Genomic DNA, 22,115 nt, shown 5'->3' on the forward strand with positions numbered 1-22,115 from the left:
TCGCCCCGGGCGGGGAGATCGGACGTGCTCCTGAGATACTCTAGCCTTATGGAAAGCCGTTGATCGTGCGGTGAACGCTTTGATATGACTCTGTCCGTCTGCTATGTTCAGTCCTAATTCTTATGAGGTGAGTCAGTCATGGAATCAAATTGATATACTCCCTCTGAGGCCATCCCCATGCTCTTCTGTTGTATTACTGTCATAATTTGACTGGAGGCGGTTCTGATGAGTTGTATTGATTACTGGTCAGTGGCATAAAGCTAATACATCAGTGATCGGAGGGAAAGAACATGTACCATTTAGAGCCCGGAGGCTGTGGCTCCGGGAGACTCCGTTTCACGATCCTGGATAGCTTCAAAAAAGGAGTTTGATGTTAATATAAATCACCCGCTCGGAGTACTCTCAATCTTAAAGCAGATACTACTGGACTGACTGTCGACTGATATACAATCGATATCGCGAGATACGCAATATGGCGGTAAAGCGGTAAGAGCACTATATGCTGTGAGTCCAGACTATCACTGCCCATGGCTCTAGCCGCCGGCACTTGAACCAGAAGCTTCAAAGGAATGCGGGAAAGATGTCTGTTCTCAGTGCCCTTCAATATTTTCTAGAGTCACCTTCCTCGTTCTACAGTCCGTTGTAGTGATCACATCATACTACTATAGGCAACGCTTCTCAGCAACATTGAATTCAGCCGAGGCCGACGTTTGCCAAGTGATCTGCACGGCTAAAATGCTATTCCATACAAGCTTAATTTAAGTAGATTACAGAGTCTGGGGTGCATTTCACCTCCGGCAAATGAACGGCTCACGTGCCATGCACGACTTCTGCCGGTGGCTACATGACTTTCATCATCGCTGTCAAGATCCAACGCCGCCGTGTGCTCGAGATGTGGTTCTTTGCGAGTTTTCACTTGCTTGCAGGAGGCATCAGTGATGGAGCGTGGAGTCTTACAGATAGCCTCGGCGAGCCAAGACGTGTCACTGTTAAGCACGCCGAATCATCCAGAAGATCTTGTTCAAGGGAGGTAGCCGCCGTCTAAGGGTAGTTCTAGGTGCCTCTAAAAGCTCAGTTAGACACATGAAGTAAGCCCTGGACCACTGATCCGTTACCATTCCAAACCAAGTCTCGTGGTCCGACAACACCGCTTAGCATTGGCTGACGCATATTGGGCACAACCAGGTCAACATAGCATCTGGTACCGTCTCCTGGCAATCAAAGCAAACCGCCCATCACGCGATACACCATGCTCGGGGCCATGTACCGGAGACCCGTCAACAGCCGAAGTAATCCCACCTCTCATCGTTGCCGCGTAGAGGGTCTTGTTGATTACCAATGTTGATTGACTCTTTTGCCAATCATGACTGCTCTCCAGAGTAGCATCAGGGAAGCTGAGCCTCCGAGCCGTCTCCCTACGACCTGACGAAGGAAAATGGCAGAACGTCCAGTATCCCCTTTAAATGATGAGCACAGAGCCAAGAGCATGTAGACGTGGTTCCCTCATCATCTTCATCCTTCTTCCGAGTCAGCTCCTGCTCCAAATATACGCTCGTCTTCTCTGACCAGACGCAACCTAACGGATCCGACGCCATGAAGTTCTTCACCGCCGCCGCCGTCCTCTCGGCAGCCGTATCGGAAGTCTCTGGGCACTACATCTTCCAGCAGCTGTCCGTGGGGTCCACAAAGTACGACGTCTTCCAGCACATCCGGAAGAACACCAACTACAACTCCCCCGTTACTGGTACGTGCCCTCGTCACTTGATCTGCGTGTTCCTGGAAGGGATAGAAGAAACTGATCGGCCCAATAGACCTCGCCTCGAACGATTTGCGATGCAACGTCGGCGGTGCCAGCGGCGCCCAGACTACGGTGGTCAACGTGAAGCCCGGCGACGCCTTCACCTTCACGCTCGACACTGCCGTCTACCACCAGGGTCCCATCTCGCTGTGAGTACTTACTCGGCCAATGCACAGTAGCTTTCGCTGATAGACGTCCAGCTTCCTGTCCAAAGCGCCCTCTCACGTCCAAGACTACGACGGGTCCGGAAAATGGGCCAAGTTCAAAGACTTCCTCCCGACCTTTAGCAACGGTCAGGCAACTTGGCCAATGAGACGTACGATACTCACCTCATCAAATTCCTATCCGTCAAGGATTGAACTGACCACCAGCACCTAGAAACCTACGAGTACAAGATCCCGACGTGCCTTCCTAACGGCGAGTACCTCCTGCGCGTCCACCAGCTGGGCATCCACAACCCCTACCCGGCCGGCATCCCGCAGTTCTACATCTCGTGCGCGCAGATCAACGTCACGGGCTCGACCGCCTCCGCGAGTTCGTTTGCACCGACTCTGAGTATTCCTGGTGCTTTCAAGGATACTGACCCCGGGTATACTGTCAACGTGAGCGTCCTCCCTGTGGTGGAAAGTGATGTTATGCTGTGTTGTGGTTTGCTGACGTGTACACTTGTAGATCTACCAGCCTGGGTTCACGTCGTATGTGGCCCCTGGTGGTGCGGAGGTAAGCTTGCGTACTTACATGGCTTGATTTGTAAAGACTGACGATTACGCAGTGGACTTGCTGAGCTTTAGATTCGTGATTGATGGAAGGGGTCGTGGCATTAGGCGTGCCTCGCCATTCTCGTCCGGTTCCGTGGCGGGGAATAAATCAGTTGGAGAGCTTGATAATGCCACATTGAGACACTCTTTACACAGCTTGTGTTCGTTCCTCTGGCAACTTGCTTTCTCCTCAACTAAGAGCCGTGACTCGATGTTGTGTGCCACTTGGCGTTCTCAGGACTTCCAAGTCTAAGTAAGTCAGGGCCGAACTTTGGATGACTTTATCAAGAACAACGAGATTTTGATCATTCGACCTTATTTTTCCCCAGCGATCAGCTCTATCCTCAAATCTGGCATCAAATTGAACCAAAATATTCGAGGCCCCTGATTCTCAACGATAAGGCCATGCGATACCAAGACGGTGGTTATCAGATTTATGCACCTTGTCGGGGATTTATGTAACGGGCCGATTACCAGATCTCGACCCTCACACAGCGTGGCTTTTGACCGACGGTGGCTCCAGCTCGGGTTCCCTACAGGTCCGCGCGTGGCATGTGCGGGAGCTCGTTACATTCTGGGTTCTGGAGTAAGCAGGCTTCTCCAGACTCCGCGTTGTCTCGTGATGCGCAGTCGAGGGGTACGTGAAGACTAGGTCAGAAATCGGTCAGATCACCAACCCCGTACCCAGCTCGCACCCAGCCCGCCGTTTCTGTAGCCACTGGGCCGTCAGAGACACGGGGACAACCCATCGGCCCCCGCGGTGCTTCCCCGGAAAGAGACCGGTCTGGCCTCACCGCCCGCAGCAGGCCAACGTCCCGGGAACGCTGAGGCCGGTGCCTGGCCAGCCTGTAGCCCCTCGAGTTGATCATGTGAGCATAGCGACACCGGCCATCATTCGAGGCCGCGTAGCCGGCACGGTGGCGATCCTCTTCATTGGAAGAGCAGTAGCGGCAGCGGCTCTGCTGTTGGTCCATACCCGTGAATGCATCTTGAGCCTCCCACACTCTCCCACGCCACGGTAGGCGAGGTCGTAAACCTACTATCTCAAGTGCGCTTTAACTGGGTTGAAAGTTGGATTCTTCTCTGTTGCGGCATTTCCCGGGAGGCGTTGGAGCCATTTCAAAATTTGTACTCCGTATGGTGTTTCGAGGGGAAAAGCCCCGTCAAACCGAGGAGGCGTCGGCGCTCGATTGCGGGCGAGCTAGGGATAGCCACTGATAGTTCGATACGCGAGGATTCTCCAGCAAAGGCGCGCTGGCGGAGAGAAAGAACCCCGCGTTTCTGGAGATATCGGGCCTTTGGTGGGACTACTGGTATATTCGCAAGCGAGAACTGCGCGAGCGCCCGCAAATGAGGCGTCTCAGGTCCGAGACGGAGCCCATTCTCGCTGCCAAGCGGCCTGTCAACGTTGCGGCGCGCTGTGCTGTGCATTAGGTCGTTGGCTAACGGGTGATGATGATGGGGTGAAAGGTGGTGGTGATGTATGTTGAGAGGTTGTTGAGAACACGAGAAGTGCCTGCAAAGGCTAGCACATCGAACGACGTCTGTAAATCGATTGCGAGGAGGCGTTAAGGGCGTAGGAGCATGGGCGGCTCAAGTGAAGTCGTCGTGGGCTTGCGGCGTTTTGCGCCAGGATTGTTGGCCGAAGCCGGGATGGAGCCCGGGGCAAAGACAACGAAGAAGCGCCGAAAGAGGTAGCGGGAATGTGGGCGACTGGGGATGAGGCGCTTAAAAGAGCGAGATTATGGAACACGGCTGATCTGACAAGACTTGACAGGCATCGGGCCGGATGGAGACGTTGGGCTGGGATGAGAGTCATTGTCGACAGTAGTCGTGATCTTACGAGACTTTGGTACGGAAGTCAGTGCTGTAATGGCAGCTGTCACCCGAACCGACGGGATGGACAGGCACGCCGCACAATACTTGGTAGGTATTGAATGCAGAAAAGTCCACATAGCAGAGTACTGTACCCGTTCGAGTACAGTCAAGTTCATGGCGGCGAGTATACCGCATAGGCGCGGGCAATAACGGGCGCCGGTTGAGGGGTGGAGACGCGGAGACGGCGAGCGTCGAGATGGTGTGAGGGCGGCCGAATGAAAGATGGTCGGTGAATTCCGAATAAAGCCACTGACGTCTTTTTGCGATTCGGCGATCTGGTGACGGATTATGCTTGCAGCAAACACTTTTGAGTGGTTTGCTAGTAATTCCATTTGAGCGAATGTGTCAATTTTGATTATGCCCTGATGCCATCGTGAATGAAAACTAAAAGTATCATGGTTCATTAAACAAAAAATGAAGATGAACAAAAACTTTCATGTCGCAGCTGACGATGAAGGTGGAAATCTTGTAAAGAGTAGCAGCGAGAGAAATAGCGTTGGAGATGAAGTGGTGAATGCGCAGCGAATCAGAGCAGCCAGTACGAGAAGCTGCGGATCCAACGTGGAGAGGTGAGCAGGGGAGGAGCGTGGGCACATTAAGGTATTGACGGGGCAGCTGCGAGGAAACGGGCCGAAAGTGAGTTTCGACTTTTTCAGTCGATCATGGCCAGGGTCCCTCACCTTACGTCTCACTTGTCTCTCACTCACGCTCGTAGGAAAGCTCACTAAATGAAAGTGAGACTTTGGGGAACGACACTGAGAGGAGAGTGAGACTGAGCCGAGGCCAGGCGATGATTGCCATGACCCAGTGAGTCGGGAACATGCTACGGTGTAGGGCAGCATGTCAGATGTCTCGAAATGACTGGGCAGGACTCGCCGCAGATCACGAGGGTGACACGATGCATGAGGTGAGAGGAAGAAGCTGGGCGAGAATGGCCATGTCCATCGTCAATCAAGCCTTGAACGGAAGCAAACGCTGTGAGCTTGTGAAGACGGCAGTTGGCGAAGCCGGCCACGGCGGGTCTTGGCTGCATTGTTAGTTGCTTTCCGAGTTGCGTGCCTCCTTATGTAAGCTCATCCATCGAAAGATCTCATTCTGTGCAGACAGCACCTCAGTAACCAAGTGAGAGAGAGAAAGCGAAGAGTCGCGACTTCCTTGGCCGTTGCTTGTTTCCTTCCAAGCTCAGGCGATCTGCTTGGCTGATTGGATCGCCGAGAGTCCGCAACTCCACATTGAGAAAGAGTACGTATCCCTAAGCGATGCCCTCGGGCGGCGACGCGGCGTGACCGTTGTGGGGTCTCCACACAACTTTCAAGTTTCCCCAGCCCGCTTCCACTACGCAGTACGTACCTGCAAGCTACGCCGTCACTGGCTGGCGAGCCGCAAACCGCACATTCTCTCGCTCCCATCGTCTTCTTCTCGCCCACATTTCGCACGTTCAAACTCCACCTCGATGCTTGATGGCTGAAGCCTCCAGGTACCTGATTACCTAGTGATCCGTCAATGTATGGACCGCGGAGTACCTCGAGCAGTGTACCTTGACCGATCACAAATCCCCGAGTCTGCAAGTCTCTACTTCGTACGGATACGGTACTATCAGCATCAAGGGCAATAGTTGCGATACAATGCCACTACTCTGTAAACACAACACTTCATCCACTCTGTTTAGCACCAGCTAAATGGATGTCTAGGTACCTTACACGATGCCAGGCCCACGTTGAACCCCCCAAAACAGACGCAAACCAACAATGAATCGGACCATTGCGGATAGTCTATAGAACACAATCATCAGAAGGGAGGGAGGGGCGTGTTTTATCTCACCAGAAAAAGCTGCCCCACGGCCCACGCCCTGCCCAAAGGCCCCAAACGCCCTGGCAATCTCCAAACTCCCCGCCCTTTCTCCATCTTCTCCATGTCCTCCAGTTCTCCAGAAAACCTTTGCCAAAGTCTTGGGCGAACGACTCGCGGGGATGCACGAGATTCGACTTGATGCCACTCGATGCGACCCAGAAAAACTTTTCCACCACACCCAACCTTACCAAGATCACGCACTCCGTATCCGTACCATCGGGCGGAAACAATCACATTGTACCTTTTCAACGTCGGTCGCGCCGTTCAACGTCGACTTGGCCCTACCTTGTAGGCTTGTAGTGCTTGTCCGATGAACCGTTGGGGGCGTTGCTCATGTGCCCTTCCCGTTGCTTTAAATCCAGCCTCGGATATCTTTACCTTGCCTGACTGGGCCAAGCCGTAGACTAGGCGCGTAGAGCAGACATCTGCCGCCAGCCCGCGTCTCTTACCTATGTATGAACCAACCTATGTGCCTGCGTGCCTACGTATCACGCCGCTGAGAAAGAGTCCAATTGCTGTGAAACACTTGCTACCGACCGGAGCTACCCCAGAGTCTGTAGAGTCTCCCCCCTCACACTCCCTCTCCCTTCTCCTTCACACCCTCTTACCTGACTAGCGCCGGCCATTCCCCTGCTGGGGCTCATTCATATTTGCTGGGGGATGAGGGGGACCCATGGGAAAACCTGGCGGGCTAAACTGGCGACTTTACGGCTGCGGATACACCAATGTAGTCTGTTTTATTGTTTCTGGTTTTTTTATGGTCTACCTCCCCCTGCCACCTCGCTCGTGAGATCGTCACAATTGTACAAAGTACCCAATACTTGGTTTCTTGCAGCTCAGATGCCTTGATGTGTTGGTACTAGGTTCCGCGAGCTCACGATCAACCCACACTCTCCTTCTTCCTCCCTCCACATCCCAACATCACCTCGTGATCGTCCATCGGCCCTATCCTGACCTGTTGGACGTCTCTCCACATGGTTTGTCTGAACTTGAGGTCAATTACACCCCCCCTTTGCAGAAAGGAAACCTTGTTGCCTTGTCATGGCCCGCCTACGGAATACGGATACCACGAAAAGTCCTACTAGGTAACTCAGGTAACATGCGGTAGCACCGTGGCACCTCTTCCACTTTCCCCCACCTTGGGGAAGGTTTCCTGTTGTGTGGGAGCTCCGCGTCGTACCGCATTCTGGGGACGAGTTTATATGCTCGTCGTTTCCTCCCATCTCTTCCCCAGATGTCTTCCTTTCTTCTCCGTCGTCGCGCTCAAGCCTTTCACTGCCCAACACTCTTCCTCTCAGACGCAGAGTCCGAGCAACTGCATGCCCTCTGCTGAACACGGCTTGACCTCTTCTTCTCACATTGCCAACATCACACTCAAACCAGATACCGTAGCCCGCCGTCATCATGGGTATCAAGCCTGAGGGTGTCCCAGGCAAGGCCTGGCCGGCCATTGCCATTGGCTTCTTTGTCGCCTTTGGCGGTCTCCTCTTCGGATATGACACCGGTACCATTAACGGCATCCTCGAGATGGTATGTCTTGATTCCCAACACCTTCTAAAAGACGTACAAACTAACCACCTTTCGACAGTCCTACTGGCAACGCCTCTTCAGCACCGGCTACGTGAACACCGCCGGTAACAAGGACGTCTCGCCCGACCAAGAATCCGCCATCGTCTCCATCCTCTCTGCCGGCACTTTCTTCGGTGCCCTGGCCTCCCCCTTCCTCGCTGATACCATCGGACGTCGCATGGCCCTCGTCGCCTCGTGCTGGGTTTTCAACCTTGGTGTTGTTCTCCAGACCGTTGCTACTGCCATTCCCCTTTTCCTGGCCGGTCGTTTCTTCGCCGGTTTCGGAGTCGGTCTGATTTCCGCCCTGGGTCAGTATTATTCTTCTCCGTCATGAAGAACCTATGCTAACCGTGAATAGTCCCCCTCTACCAATCTGAGACCGCCCCCAAGTGGATTCGTGGTGCCATTGTCGGCGCCTACCAATGGGCCATCACCATCGGTCTGCTCCTGGCTGCCATCATTAACAACGCAACGCACGCCCGCCAGGACACTGGATCCTACCGCATCCCCATCGCCGTCCAATTCGCCTGGTCTCTCATCCTCTTCTTCGGCATGCTTCTCTTGCCCGAGACGCCTCGCTTCCTCATCAAGCAGGGCCACATTGACCGCGCCACCAAGGCCTTGGCCAAGATCCGCCGCCTTCCCGAGAACGATCCCTACGTCGCCGAGGAGATTGCCGAGATCAAGGCCAACAACGACTACGAGGCCACCATCGGCACCGGTAGCTACCTCGACTGCTTCAAGCCCCCCGTCCTCAAGCGCCAGTTCACCGGCTGCGCTCTCCAGGCACTCCAGCAGCTGACCGGCATCAACTTCATCTTCTACTACGGAACGCAGTACTTCCAAAACTCTGGCTTCTCCAACGGTTTTGTGATCGGTATGATCACCTCGTCCATTAACGTCGCTTCGACTCTTCCCGGTATGTGGGCCGTCGACCGCTGGGGACGTCGCCCCTTGCTTCTCTGGGGTGCCGTCGGCATGTGCGTCTCGCAATTCCTCGTCGCCATGCTGGGAACCTTGACCACGGGCCAGGACGACGCCGGCAAGATTATCGTGTACAACCTGCCCGCGCAAAAGGCCGCCATCGCCTTTGTCTGCGTCTACATCTTCTTCTTCGCCTCCACCTGGGGTCCGCTCGCGTGGGTTGTCAACGGTGAGATCTTCGGCCTCAAGACCCGTGCCAAGTCTCTGTCTCTGTCGACTGCCACCAACGTAAGTTACTCGACAAAATTCTCCTAGATTCGAGCTTAAAACGCTAACATGTGAACAGTGGCTTCTCAACTGGGCCATCGCCTACAGCACCCCCTACCTCGTCAACTACGGCGACGGCTACGCCAACCTGCAGTCCAAGATCTTCTTCGTCTGGTTCGCGTGCTGCTTCGTCTGCATCGCCTTCGTCTACTTCTTCATCTACGAGACCAAGGGTCTTACCCTCGAGGAGGTCGAGGAGCTCTACGCCGAGGTCAGCGTCGCCAGCAAGTCGGTCGGCTGGAGACCCGCCACCAACTTCCGCGAGCGCCAGGCCGCCGAGGGCGACAAGGCGGTGCCCAACAGCGATGGTGACATTACGCACCACGAGAAGACTGTTGGTGTTTAAAGAGGGGGATGATGTGGGGGTTCTACTGCATAGCGATGCCGAGGCGGGGTTGATAAGATGAACCCCACCGAGAGTTTAATGTCTGTCATGAAGGGTGGGCGATGAAAGATGCCTAAGTTTCTATTTACTTCAAGATACCACCAAAAAGTTCAAATTCAATCCGCTCTGCTGTAATTTGCCAGGTGATGTGATGTCCAATGCTACAAGTCGGAAAGTGCTGTTTTGCGAATGTCAGACGGGCTATCCAACCTCCGCGACATACAGCTTAGAGACGACAATCATGAGCATCCAACCGCTTGGCGAATGTGTCACGAAGCGGGCACGTCGGCGATGTAAGCAGATCACATTGCCAGCAACCGCCGATAGGTCGCATATAAACAAACTTTTGTCTTGTGATCTTCGCAAGTAGGCACTGACGGATCGCGGCACGACTGCGTTCCTCACCCCCCTGCACGGCACAAGCCCGGCACCACGCGGCCCCACGACCCCTCTCTCCCGACTGGTCCTCCGGCCCGGCACTTGGGTTCCTCGCTCCCCCAATGCCCGACAATCACGCGAAGTTCACCCACACAGCCCCGGCCCCATCTCCCGCTTCCCCCGTAAACTTTGCCTCCCGACTTGCCGGCTCCAGCTCGCCGGGTGTGGCATTTACACCTCAATGTGGAAGTACTGGCAGCCCCCCGTGCTGTTTCCCACCTGACGGACTTACCTTATCTTTAGTTTGTACCCATGTCGTGAGTTTTCTTTGGTGACGTCGGGTGCATCTTTCTCAGTTGGACAGGCTGAACGTCGGCTTATCGCCGGGCGTTGGGTTCGATACGATTGGCGGGGAGTGTAGCCCTGCCATCATGAGGGAAATCTTTTGCGCCCTTTGGTTGGATTTTGGTGTCGTGCGTGATGCGTCACGGACGCCATCTTGATGAAAGGGACGAGAAGGAATTCATATTCCCGGTATGCCGGTATCGTAAGCCCAGGCAGCTGCATGGGCGATGGCGTCGGGCAAGGCTTCCGTTGGTGTCGCGATGGATGTCAGACGGTTGCATGATTGGCGGCCTGGAAGGCGGCGATCTATCTGCGTTGTTTAACACCGAGTCAAGTGAACAGTCAAGGGCGTCGGTGAAGAGGTGTCGGCGGTGAAAAGTATAAAAGGGAGGCATTGTCGCCAAACTTATGCTTGATGTCTTCCCAGACTTGTATCCTCATTCTCATCACTCAAGAATCAACGTCTACAAAGCCAAACCTCATCACCGCCAGCTCAACTTTACTATACCAGCACAATGGCTTCACGATACCCAATGCCCAACATCTACACCAAACCCACCAAACAAAAGACTGACTCCTCGTCTTCTTCACTGTCCACCGCCGTCAAGTCCATCTTCTCGGCTCCAGCGTCGTACCCCTCCACCCCGTACTCAACGTCAAAGTATCCTCTCCCGACAGCGTATACGCCGAGAGATGGGACGAACAACAAGAGATCTGTTGGGGACCAGCAGATGGGTATAACTTCTAGGGTGTCTGTCGAGTCGAGGAATACTATTGATGACATTAAGAAGGAACAACTGCGTGGACTGGGGCGGTAGAGAAAAGAGGTAGTTGGCGGCGAGGGGGTTTGTTGATTTAGTGGAATCATCTTTGTGGTGATGAGAGGATAGTTTACGGCGGGCTGTTGAAGGGGTAAGAGGGTCCGTTTATTGTATGGTTATTCAATATGTTGATGAGGACATTGATGATTAGGCCGAAATGGATCCGACGATTACTTACATCAAGTCTGGACATACTTATAGAATGTGTCACGTCGTGTGGTGTGATATCAACTAGAAAGCGCTGCAGCACGACGAGCTACCCTCCTTGCAAGGTGATGTCGCTTCCGGGCTTGAACGATCCTGGACATCAAGCTGGTTGATGAAAGTATAGCCATCAACAACTGCTGAAAGGTGAGACATGCATGTATTCGCTTCGAGATGTGGTTGGCACATTTAATCCAGGCCCAGAGACTGTCTACCATCCTTCTCCAGTCTGCAATCCGTCCATAACGAAGTCAGTGAGTGACACTATAATCAAGAAATCTTTATTTAACGTTGGCACGGACAGTGGTTCTTGGTGGCGCCGGAATTTATTGTTCGATGCTTATGCTCAAGTCGTATCTCATCTTAATTCTAAATCATATACAGGCCATCGAGGTCGAGTACGTTGAAATAGGGAAAGTTGATTAGATCATACACAGCATAATACGCTTGAACAGTCTAATCGCGAATGCAATGTTCATCATATCTCATTACAGCCACGTTACTCATACTTCTAGCCAACCCTCTAGCCTAATACGTCGTCAACTCGGGAGATCCCTCCGCCCTAGGGAACGAGAACTTTGTCTCGACAAAAATCTTCTGGATCCCATCCTCATGCTTGTCAAACTTGTAGTACACCTTGTCCAAGTCATCAAGACGGATGCGGTGCGAGAGCATCTGGTACACATCAATCTTGCCCTCCTGGATCTTCTTCAACAGATCCTCCCAGTACAAATGAACAGGCGCCTGCCCATTACCGATGAGCCGCACTCCGCGCTCCATCAACGACCCGATGTTGAAGTGGTTCGTGTACCCGACATACACGCCCGTGATGCCCGCCCTGCCAAAGTTGCGCACGCCCTCAATCATCTCGTTAACAATCTCGCTCGTGTCCGTCTCCGCGCCCAGCGCGATCTCCACCGTGTGCAGCCAGCCCTTGGGGTACTCTCCCGCCGCGCACTCGAGCGCGGCGTCCGGCCCGCGACCACCGCAGAGTTCCTTCAGCCGCGAGACGACCGTCTCCTTATTCGTGACGCCGTGCGAGAGCGTCTTGTAGTCGACGAGCGCGAGCTTGTCCGCGTGCGCGGCGGGCCACTTGGACTTGATGTAGGAGAGCCGCGGCTCAGTGTCGACGAAGATGACCTTGGAGGCGCCCTCGTCGAGGGCGAAGGCGCCTGCCATTTGGCCGATGGGGCCCGCGCCCCAGATGGCGACTTGGTCGTTGGGGTAGACGGCTGTGTCTTTGACGCAGTTGTAGGACGTGGCGAGGACGTCGGAGAGGTAGAGGGCCTTTTCGTCGGGGACGTTGTCTGGGATGGCGAGGAGGTTGACGTCGCCGAGGGGCACGCGGACGTACTCTGCCTGGCCGCCGGCGAAACCACCCGTGAAGTGGGAGTAGCCGAACATGCCGGCCGTTTGGGAGCCGTACATGGACTTCTCCATGGTGTTGGAGTTTGTCCGCTCGCACTGGGAGGAGAGTTTTTGCTTGCAATAGAAGCACTGGACTTTTGTCAGCTTCTTGCTACACTCATTTGTGTCTACGAAGAAGACAAGAAACTTACACTTCCGCACGCGATTTGGAATGAGGCGACGTAGCGCTTGCCGACCTGTGCTTTGGTGACGGCGGATCCGACTTGGTCGACGACACCGCAGAACTCATGGCCGAGGATGTCGCCCTTGTTCATCTGGACGACGGAGCCGTGGAGGAGATGGAGGTCGCTGCCGCAGAGCGTGCTGCCGGTGACCTTGAGGATGACATCGGTGGCCTCGAGAATCTTTGGCTTTGGAACGGTGACTGGGCGGCGAGGTTAGGATGTACAATTGCAAGGGGGGCAAACACTGGCTGTTCATCACTCACCAACTTCGACCTTGTTCTTGCCTTGCCATACGAGTGCCTTCATGAGCTCGCCGTCGTCACCTTTGTTTCCGCTGTATTCGGTTACATCTTGGGCGGTGATGGCGTCGTCTTGGTGGCCAATGGCCTTTTCGGCTGCGTATGCTGCTTGTGAAGCCATTTTTGTGCGTGATTACTGATATGAATTCTTGTGTTTGGAAAGAAGGCCAAGAAAGAGTCTACGAGATTTGTTGACAGTCACTTGTCAAGTCATTGGAATCATTGATCCTTATAGGAAATCACGAAGGACAAGACAACTATCACATCACTAAGCAGCCAATAGCTCATCCGGGCCCAGACGCCTCAAACGAACCAGCCGAATGAGCGCGATGCGACACTGGGCGGGCAAAAGACTGAAGCTCATGACGGCGCGCGGCGTCATTTTCGACGGAGACGCGACGTCATGGATCCCAGCGCCTCCAGAGAGACACGGCATGGAGCAGCGGAGCTTTGCTTCCTAGAGCCAATGAGAGAGGCGTTTCGGCTCGGAGCGGATGTGCATGCACACATGGTGCGCCTTTCTGGACCGTTGGAGTGGGTTCATATGAAGATGAAATAAGAAGCAGGCAAGGGTGACACGAGGCTGAAAAAAGACATGCTTATCCGAAAGAAGATGGCCGTGGAGGGTTGGAAACGGGACGGCATTTGCAAGATTTGCGATTGCTCGGGGAAAATTCGATGTTGCCCCCCCTCGTTGCACCCCTGCTCGCGAATGGAGACTCGCCGTGTTCCATGGTTCGCCAGCTTCGCGTCCGGACTTATGAAGAATGAGAGTGGGAAGTTTGGTACGGGAGGTCGGTTAGGAGAATGGACGACGTCAGGTGAGATTGTGAGAGTGCTTGTCAGGCTTGAGTAAGCTCGGCAGTGAGTCGAAAGAAGGTCTGGGTTCCTATTTGGGTGGATATAGGCGGGGTCGAGTTTTGGCGTCGTGATAGTCTTTCAAGTCAGTGCCAAGCTCATCTCGTTTGAAGAGCCTTTCGTGTGTTCATCGCATGTGGGAGGACGCTGAAAGGTTGGAGATCGGATGAGATGAACTTCACTTTGCATAGGATGAAGAGAATGGGAATAAGAGTGTCTTTATCTCGAACTCAAGGTCATCAAGGTTCTCTCTTGTAGTAACTCAAGAATGAGAGGATATACCAGTCTTGGCCCTTGAGCCTAACGTAGCGCGTATGAGAGGATCTATGGAACTGAGGTGGGGTGAGCGTTGAACTAAGACAGACGTCACCACTCGGAGATCGGGTAGCTCATCTCATCGTGATGTGACAAGACCGCCCAGTTGGCGCCAGCTGGAATAAAGATTGCAAAAAGATCATTAGGCAAGGGTCATTATTCCCTTAGGTAAGATGAGTTGACACGTGAGTCGACCAGCAGAAATAAAGACGCAACGGCGGCACAAGGATCGAGGTCCGCAACCCGCTCCCGTCGAGCCGGGAATGAGGGGAAAGTGGAGTCGAATTGGGACCTTGAACTCACGTAACTTGGGGTAAAGGTGCGGATGGAGAAGTAGACGGAGGAACTCGTCGCTCGGCCGCATTAAATCCCACATTGGCATCAGGAACCCGCGACTCAATATGGCAATCCGGAGCATGCTGCGTCCGCAAAGGACAACAATGTCGTTGGGAGTTGCCAATCTGGCCACAAGCAATCTGTTTATATGAGGAGGGCCGGGCAAAGTCAATTGGGAGATGAGTGAAGAAAAGCCATTCTATGTTTCGTTCATGTTCCTGTGTTAGTCTCTCATCGCATCCTGGGTCACTCTTCAAAGCACCATCCTCACCGAGGAAGTCTTCGCAAAAGTTAGTAACACAACCACCACAATGAAGTCCACATCCCTCCCTCTCGCAACCACCCTCCTCGCGACGGCCGCCTCGGCCTTCCAAATCGGCAAACCGCCCATGCCCCAAGCAAAAACCACAATGGCAGACAACTTCCCCTGGCGCGACCCCTTCACCTCGGCAACAACAGACGTCTACACCCCAACCTGCTCCTCGTCAAAGACCTTTGCCGCCACACAGTACACCCTCCACGACCTCTTTGACAAGCCGCCGACGGGCCTCTTCCCCTGGGGCGACGGTCTCAAGACTTTCTTTTCGGGCCGCGAGTACCCCGGCGGCTGGGCCGGCCTCGACCGCCACATGTACGACCGCAACGTGCTCATGATGGAGTACGCCGATGTTCCGTTGCGCGTGCGCGAGTGGATTGAGGAGGAGGAGCGGGCTGACGGCGCCGGCAAGGGTTTGTTTGCTGTGTTTGAGAAGCCTGCTGGGGAAGAGGATAAGATTACGGAGCGGGTAGCTGTTCCTGGCGAGGCTGAGAAGGTTGATCGTGGGCTTGATAAGGGGAGGGTTGCTATTTTTGCGCCGGGGGCGTTGTATCCTGTTCTTCCTCTGTTTGTTGCCGACGGCAGTGACTGTGAAGGTGAGTTTGACATCCATTCGTTTTCCTTCCCTTTCCAATTCCTCGAATGCATTTGTAAGAGCAACGGGCTAATATCATCGCAGCGACGCTCGCCGACTTGAGTAGTTACCAGGCCGTGCCCAAGGATGCCGCCGTCGTGGCGTGGCCCGTCAGCCATACCCGTCCCGACACCGCCAATGGCAAGAGGGACATTGAGTTCACCGTCAAGGCTCAGGTTCTCAAGGTGAAAGAGGTTGCGTCAGAGGCCGAGGCTGATGCTGAGGAGTCCAAGGTGTCTGACGAGAAGACGAAGTCGTCTGATGCGGCCAAGGATGAGTTGTAAGAAGGATGTTCTGGGGCGCAAGCGAAGCTAAGAATGCATGTATGAGTAGATTCTTACCCTAGTGTTTCATTGACTGGTATTTCCTGATCACGTCTTGCTTTTGCGTTTGATCGAGTGCTGATTTCGAGACTGCCATTGTTCGTAAAGACATGTCCTAGCGGCTATGCATTGCCTAGTGTGTTGTGATTGTCAATCAACAACAAGAGACTCACGACTTTACGTTCAGCTTGATCCTTAGAGCTGACAAGCTCCACAATCCTGGCGAAGCTGGACCGTGTGCGACGGTCTCCGTCAGCGATCTGCGCTGAGATGGGGACGGGAGGGCATTATTAATCCAGATCCTTGGCGTTTTCTCCGTGGAACTCCACGGAGCGCCGTGGCCGCCACGGTGGCTGGAGAGCTCCACGGAGTTCCACGGATCTCACACCGATACTGACCGATGCTCACCGACAGTTGGACCACTTACACGCCTGACTGTGGTATCATCTCGGTCTCGCGATGCAACCGCGCGGCAATGAGTAATGCTGTACCCAGCTGAGTTCTGAAATTAGAGCATTTTCAAGTTCCGATTTATTGATTGCTATGCAGAGTCGAGTTAGCCATGAACGTGAGCACTTGGAGGTAGAAGCGTAAGTGTGAATCCAGAACGTTTGTATAGAGCGATATTATTGAATTCCGGAGGAGACAAGAGACTCATTTTTATAGTAACGAAAATGAAGAATACAAAGAGTCAATCCATTCAAACTTGTAGAAAACAACTGGAAGTGAGGTTGCATATCAATCCACGTGGTTGAAGTCTCCCGGCGTCTACTACAAGATATGCCGGGGAACCCGGTGCCCCACGGACGTCTCCTCCGTGGAGGGCCCCGTACGCTAACTTTCCGGGTAAACCACCACCACGGCTGCAGCCGTGATACTACCACATTGCGCCATCGACTCTGCACTCGACTCCGCGGGCATCATTTCGGGACCATAGCGCGGTCCGGGCTCGATCCCGTGGAAACTCAAGATGTCTTTATAAGTGAGCTCCCCAGACGCCTTCGATTTTCAAACAGTATCAGCATCAGCATCATCTCCTCGATCATCATAGCATTTCTACTGTTTTTTCCTACTATCAACCAAGCATTTATCAACCTCCAGTCAGGTCTACCATCACCACAAACATGCCCGCCCGCTACGAAAGCTCCCCCGCCAGCCCGGAACCCCTGGCCCGGCCCCTGACCTTTCCCTTCTCCGGCAAGACGGCCAAGAACCGCCTCCTCAAGAGCGCCATGGCCGAGTCCCTCGCGACCTGGAGCGCCACAGAGCCTTTGAAGAGAGGTATCCCCACGCCCGAGCTCGTCGAAGTCTACCGCCGGTATGTCCTCTCCTCTTCTTGCCTTCACAGCTGAAACACCTTTATGCTAACCCAACACTCCCAGATGGGGCCAAGGACCAGACAACTTTGGCATCATCTCCACAGGCAACATCACAATCGAGTTCGAGGACGTGAGCACCCTGGGCGACATGATCATCACCCCCGAATGCGCCCCCGAAGAAGGTGACGCCCGCTTCGAGGGCTTCAAGGCCATCGCCGCCGCAGGCAAGGCCGATGGCAGCCTCATGGTCGGACAGGTCAACCACCCCGGGCGTCAGGTGCAGAAGAAGATTCAACCGAACCCCGTCTCCGCGTCCGCAGTCCACTTGGGTAAGTGGTCTCTCCCCCCTTCATTCAATCATTCACTCTTGGAACTTACAGCAAGAACAGGACCGAAGATGGGCATGGAATTCGCAACGCCCCGCGAAGCCACCAAACAAGACATTGCCCGCTTCATCGAAGGCTTCGCCCACGCGGCAGCCTACCTCGAGAAAGCAGGCTTCGACGGTATCCAGCTACACGCCGCGCACGGGTACCTCCTCGCGCAGTTCCTCTCGCGCACGACGAACCGCCGCACCGACGAGTACGGCCCGCAGACGCTCGAGAGCCGCACCCGGTTGATTGCCGAGATTGGTAAGGCTGTGAGACAGCGGACGTCGCCGGGGTTCATCTTGGCTGCCAAGATCAACAGCGTCGAGTTCCAGGAGGGCGGGGTAACGACTGACGAGGCGAGGGAAATGAGTGCCCTGCTCTCCGGGCTCGGGTTCGACTTTTTGGAGATTTCCGGGGGCACGTACGAGGCTATGGGGATGAGCTGGGAGAAGGAGAGTACGCGCAAGCGGGAGGGCTTCTTCTTAGAGTTTGCGGATACGGTTGTCAAGGGACTCGGCGAGGATTCTGCGGCGCGCAAGACCAAGGCGTACATTGTCGGCGGGATGAGGACCGTAGGCGCGATGGTGAAGGCGCTCGAGGTTGTGGACGGGGTTGGGTTGGGACGTCCCGGCGCGCAGGAGTTTAGGTTCGGGTCGGAGTTGATCTCGGGCAGGGTGCAGGGCGCCGTGCAGCCTGTTGAGATGGTTGAGAAGGATTTCGGGATGGGATTGACGATGGCGGCGGCGCAGATTCATCAGGTTGGGCGAGGCGAGGAGCCGTTCGACGCGAGCGATGAGGGCGCGGTGGGGAGGTTTGCGCAGGATATGCAGGCTTGGTATGGGGATTTGATTGCTGATGGGGATAAACTGGAGCATTATGGCGCTGTCAAGTATTCTGGCGAGACTTTGCCTTATAGGGAGACCTCCAAGGCGTAGTTTTGGTTGCTGGTTGCTTGACTGAAGACAGTGGTCGTGCATTGCCGTGGTGTTGCTAGATTTAGACTTGCTTTTAGATTGGAGATAATAGTTTTATTTTCGTTTGTAATGTTTGTTTTAGCTGTTAGAATGCTAGAGTTAAACACGAAATGATCTTGGTTGAAACTTGTAATCTGATCTCCTTGTTCACCAAGTGTCGTGTAAGTGATCTAGTGCGGTCACCTCGGTGAGACTCGGTGAGCACCTTCGGTACGTACTGAGAGACGGTGAGCTCAACTTTGACGATCCCACCGCAGTAATCAAACGCTGAGAGAGCACGTTTGCGGTAAGAGACAACAAGAACCAAAAATCCAAAACTGATCGACACTGACTTCAAGTCCGAGAAGGATTCGAGCACCCAATGAAACGACCAAGAGAATGCGAGCTGATTGTGGCTTGACGGGACCACTAGGCGCATCCGTCAGCTCTGGATTTGTAATCTTGGCCCAGCGACTTAATCCTCGCGCTACTGCTGCGCACCACCAAAACAGACGCAGACCCCTGCCTCGCTCTCTTAATTGGGACTTTGGACTACGACTCAGAGTCTCGAATGGTTGAAATATCCAACTCATCCACCTCGAATTGTCTGGAATTCCCACTTGGTTGACCCAAGACGGTAACACGGTACACTCACAGACGACTTCACTATGGAGACTTCATCACAACGCCGCAAGGGTAACGATTACCACCATTCCCAATAAACCATGACTAACACGCTTACAGCCTGCGACTTGTGCTTCCTCAAAAAGATCAAGTGCGACATGCTCAAGCCGGCCTGCTCAAACTGTCTGCTGTATAAGTCTGAGTGCCGCACCACCACAGTCCGCCGGAGAGTAGTACCGACGAAAGAGCGCCAGCAACGGCCAAAAGAAACCACCGCGGGAGAGTACGTTGGTTCGTAATGATCAAATCACAGGACTTTAACTGACGATCCTCTTCACAGCCCAAAAAGAGTGGTAGAGTTGGAGAGCCGGTTGGCAAAGATAGAAGAACAGCTGCAGCGCGCACTGGATGCGAATATTCGCCTTTCCAGCCAAGTCCCGTCCTCAGCATCAGCACCAGCACCCGCACCAGTCCAGTCCGCACCGCTTACAGACACCATCGAGTTGCCCCTGGACAGTGCCCGCGACTCAACCGACAGCACCGAGTTCATCAATGCCTTTTCATGCAGCGAAAGTCCGAGCGAGTGGGTGGTGGAGCCGGAGAAGCCAAAGTTGCCGCCGCTGGAGGAAGTCACGCCCGTTATCGACGAGTTCTTCAACCGCTACAACTCCATCATGCCGCTCTTTGACCAGCCGACCTTTATGCGCATGCTCTCTGACTGGTATTCGCCGTCCTCGAATCACTCCTCCGCCGCCTGGGCAGCCATCAACATCGCCCTGGCGTTGGGGTATCGGTGCACGTTGAAGGAGTCGGGCAACCTGGATGCCCTGGTGGACGATCAGAAGGTGCTGCACCACATGCGCAACGTACAGTCTGTCGTGTCCGACTTGGTGACGCGAGAAGAGGACCTGCTAGGGATCCAAGTCCTCGTGGGCATGGTCGTTCTCTTCCAGGGTACGAAAGATCCCAAGCCGGCCTCGGTCCTCATCGGCACGGCTATCCGGCTGGCGCACCGGCTGCACCTCCACGACAAGGAGTCCCTCCAGTACTTTTCGCCCGCGGTCGCCCGGCAGAGGTCGCGGGTCTTTTGGCTCGCCTACTGCATGGACAAGGACATCAGCCTGCGGTCAAAGACGCCTTCGTTCCAGCTGGACGCGGATATCGACCTGCCCCTGCCGGAGCTGGACCCGGACGACGGGGCGGGCGTCATGGCTGCGTCTAACGGCAGCAAGTTCAACTTCTTCCGGGCGAGGGTCGAGCTCAGCCACATCGCGGGGAAGGTATACGATCTGCTCTACAGCACGAGGTCGCGCAAGGTGGCAAAGTCGGAAGCGCAGCTGCGGGTGACGCGTCTGGAGGAGATGCTCGAGACGTGGCGCCGCAACGTGCCGGCCGAGTTCCAGCTCACGTCGCTGCTGGAGTACGCCGAGCCGCTTCCCACGGTGCACCTTTCGCTTCTCTACCACAACTATTTTGTCATCACCGTCATGGTCCACGGTATCTACTCGCACGACGCGGATTGGGTGCAGAGAATCAGCTCGTACGGTCGTGCGACGATACAAGACCTGGATGGTACAGGACAAGGAAACAGCAGGCAGAACTCGCCGTTGCCGACGGGGTGGGCAAAGTGCGTGGAGCTCAGCCGGGACTGCATGAATCTGTTTGTGGAATCGCCAAAGACGGACTGCAGCATCTGGTCCAATGCGTGCGCGCACTTTTCGGGGCTCATCATTATCCTATCCAACATGTTTGTTTTCCCAGAAAACCCAAACATATCGGCGGACAAGGAGCTCGCGCAACACGCGATGCAGCTTTTTGATATGATGCTGCGTCTCTCTGCAAACGAAGACTTTCGCAGGCTGTACGAGGTAGTCAAGGAGCTGCACCGGCGGGCGATGGCAACGGTGGATAAGGTTTCACGGAAGAGAGAAGAGCAAGCGGCTGCGGCTGCGGCTGCGGCGGTGGAGGCAATGGACAATACGCTGCCGTTTGGGATGCAATTTGAGGAGGATGTGAGTTTCTTTGAGGGCGCAGGCATGATGGACTTTACAGGGGCTTTTGCTGGGGGTATCATGGAGGAGTCACCGGTGACTGCGGATTCTGAGGCAGGAGACACGTTAGAGGCCGGGGGTTTCCAAGGAGACTTGGGTCGTGCTGCCGCGACGGTTGGGCATAGTCATTACTAAGCTGTGATGATACTATATTGGCGTTTGGGAGTCTACCATATCTAGACTATATCTAGTGGGTTGACTTTGTTGTAGCTGTCTTATGACTACCGGATGAAGGGAACTTGAATATCAGTAGAGACACTGAGATATCATGTTCACGATGATCTGCTTTCTTGACTTGGTGATGATCAACCCGGTTGGAATCGTTGGTGTTGAGCTCCATTGAGGGAGGACAAGAGCTTGGGCAATCGATGTCTTCGGACGGTGGACCGAGTGGTGGGGTGTTTTGGTGGGATAATTATGGGACCCGTGTGTTAGGTTTGATGCTAACCCCGATCAAGACAGGTGTGATCCAAGCTCTGGCATTTTGTCCAGTGAGATGGGAGGAATTTGCAAGCTGGCAGGGATGACGGGATGAGGTGGGGCCGCAGTGGACAATGACGACCAGGAGTGAGCTCAAGCACCTGCCACAGCAGATGAATTGCACTGGAAGGAAGCATACTGCGTAGAGGGAAGGAATGGCACAAGCAACAGCATCGTCTTGGGGAAGGTGGTTGCCGCCGCTAATCCCGGGAGATCCTTCCCTGTGGAGGAACGAGCTCACTGTCATGGCGTCATCATTGAATCGTCCAATCTTGGGGAGGAAGTTGCGTCCATCTCTGCCTCGTACTTGCACGTCTACCTACAGCGTAAGGTACCTCACATTCTCGCGTCTTTCTGGCCATCCCGTGTTTATCTGCAGCCATTGAGAGCTTCCCTCAAAGCACAG

The 22,115-nt window shown here is 54.4% G+C and overlaps 8 protein-coding genes across 8 annotated transcripts; 6 read left to right on the top strand and 2 right to left on the bottom strand.

The window, feature by feature from the left end:
• Window positions 1-1,476: 1,476 nt before the first annotated feature.
• On the top strand, window positions 1,477-2,545 carry CPAR01_15790 (fungal cellulose binding domain-containing protein; the record flags this gene model as incomplete). The annotated part of the gene is made up of 5 exons (XM_060500038.1): window positions 1,477-1,744; window positions 1,812-1,947; window positions 1,999-2,114; window positions 2,177-2,400; window positions 2,471-2,545. Coding segments are annotated over 5 exons (819 nt in total), but the record flags the coding sequence as incomplete, so codon positions are not given.
• Window positions 2,546-3,675: 1,130 nt separating this feature from the next.
• CPAR01_15791 (uncharacterized protein) lies at window positions 3,676-3,987 on the bottom strand (the record flags this gene model as incomplete). The annotated part of the gene is made up of 1 exon (XM_060500039.1): window positions 3,676-3,987. One exon carries the CDS (start codon window positions 3,985-3,987, stop codon window positions 3,676-3,678), a length of 312 nt encoding a protein of 103 aa, XP_060341228.1.
• Window positions 3,988-7,689: 3,702 nt separating this feature from the next.
• CPAR01_15792 (uncharacterized protein) lies at window positions 7,690-9,451 on the top strand (the record flags this gene model as incomplete). The annotated part of the gene is made up of 4 exons (XM_060500040.1): window positions 7,690-7,815; window positions 7,874-8,162; window positions 8,213-9,066; window positions 9,125-9,451. 4 exons carry the CDS (start codon window positions 7,690-7,692, stop codon window positions 9,449-9,451), a joined length of 1,596 nt encoding a protein of 531 aa, XP_060341229.1.
• A 1,277-nt stretch (window positions 9,452-10,728) lies between these two features.
• Window positions 10,729-11,031, top strand: CPAR01_15793 (uncharacterized protein; the record flags this gene model as incomplete). The annotated part of the gene is made up of 1 exon (XM_060500041.1): window positions 10,729-11,031. The coding sequence occupies one exon, from the start codon at window positions 10,729-10,731 to the stop codon at window positions 11,029-11,031; it is 303 nt and encodes a 100-aa protein (XP_060341230.1).
• A 735-nt stretch (window positions 11,032-11,766) lies between these two features.
• Window positions 11,767-13,250, bottom strand: CPAR01_15794 (alcohol dehydrogenase GroES-like domain-containing protein; the record flags this gene model as incomplete). Its single annotated transcript, XM_060500042.1, has 3 exons — window positions 11,767-12,735; window positions 12,798-13,030; window positions 13,094-13,250. 3 exons carry the CDS (start codon window positions 13,248-13,250, stop codon window positions 11,767-11,769), a joined length of 1,359 nt encoding a protein of 452 aa, XP_060341231.1.
• Window positions 13,251-14,949: 1,699 nt separating this feature from the next.
• On the top strand, window positions 14,950-15,872 carry CPAR01_15795 (uncharacterized protein; the record flags this gene model as incomplete). The annotated part of the gene is made up of 2 exons (XM_060500043.1): window positions 14,950-15,550; window positions 15,634-15,872. The coding sequence occupies 2 exons, from the start codon at window positions 14,950-14,952 to the stop codon at window positions 15,870-15,872; spliced, it is 840 nt and encodes a 279-aa protein (XP_060341232.1).
• Window positions 15,873-17,035: 1,163 nt separating this feature from the next.
• CPAR01_15796 (uncharacterized protein) lies at window positions 17,036-18,536 on the top strand (the record flags this gene model as incomplete). The annotated part of the gene is made up of 3 exons (XM_060500044.1): window positions 17,036-17,229; window positions 17,294-17,559; window positions 17,611-18,536. The coding sequence occupies 3 exons, from the start codon at window positions 17,036-17,038 to the stop codon at window positions 18,534-18,536; spliced, it is 1,386 nt and encodes a 461-aa protein (XP_060341233.1).
• Window positions 18,537-19,222: 686 nt separating this feature from the next.
• CPAR01_15797 (fungal specific transcription factor) lies at window positions 19,223-21,364 on the top strand (the record flags this gene model as incomplete). Its single annotated transcript, XM_060500045.1, has 3 exons — window positions 19,223-19,250; window positions 19,299-19,461; window positions 19,519-21,364. The coding sequence occupies 3 exons, from the start codon at window positions 19,223-19,225 to the stop codon at window positions 21,362-21,364; spliced, it is 2,037 nt and encodes a 678-aa protein (XP_060341234.1).
• Between the last annotated feature and the right edge of the window lie 751 nt (window positions 21,365-22,115).

Source organism: Colletotrichum paranaense, assembly GCF_030867605.1.
Source record: "Colletotrichum paranaense strain IMI 384185 chromosome Unknown Scaffold_21.1, whole genome shotgun sequence".
Lineage (NCBI taxonomy): Eukaryota > Fungi > Ascomycota > Sordariomycetes > Glomerellales > Glomerellaceae > Colletotrichum > Colletotrichum paranaense.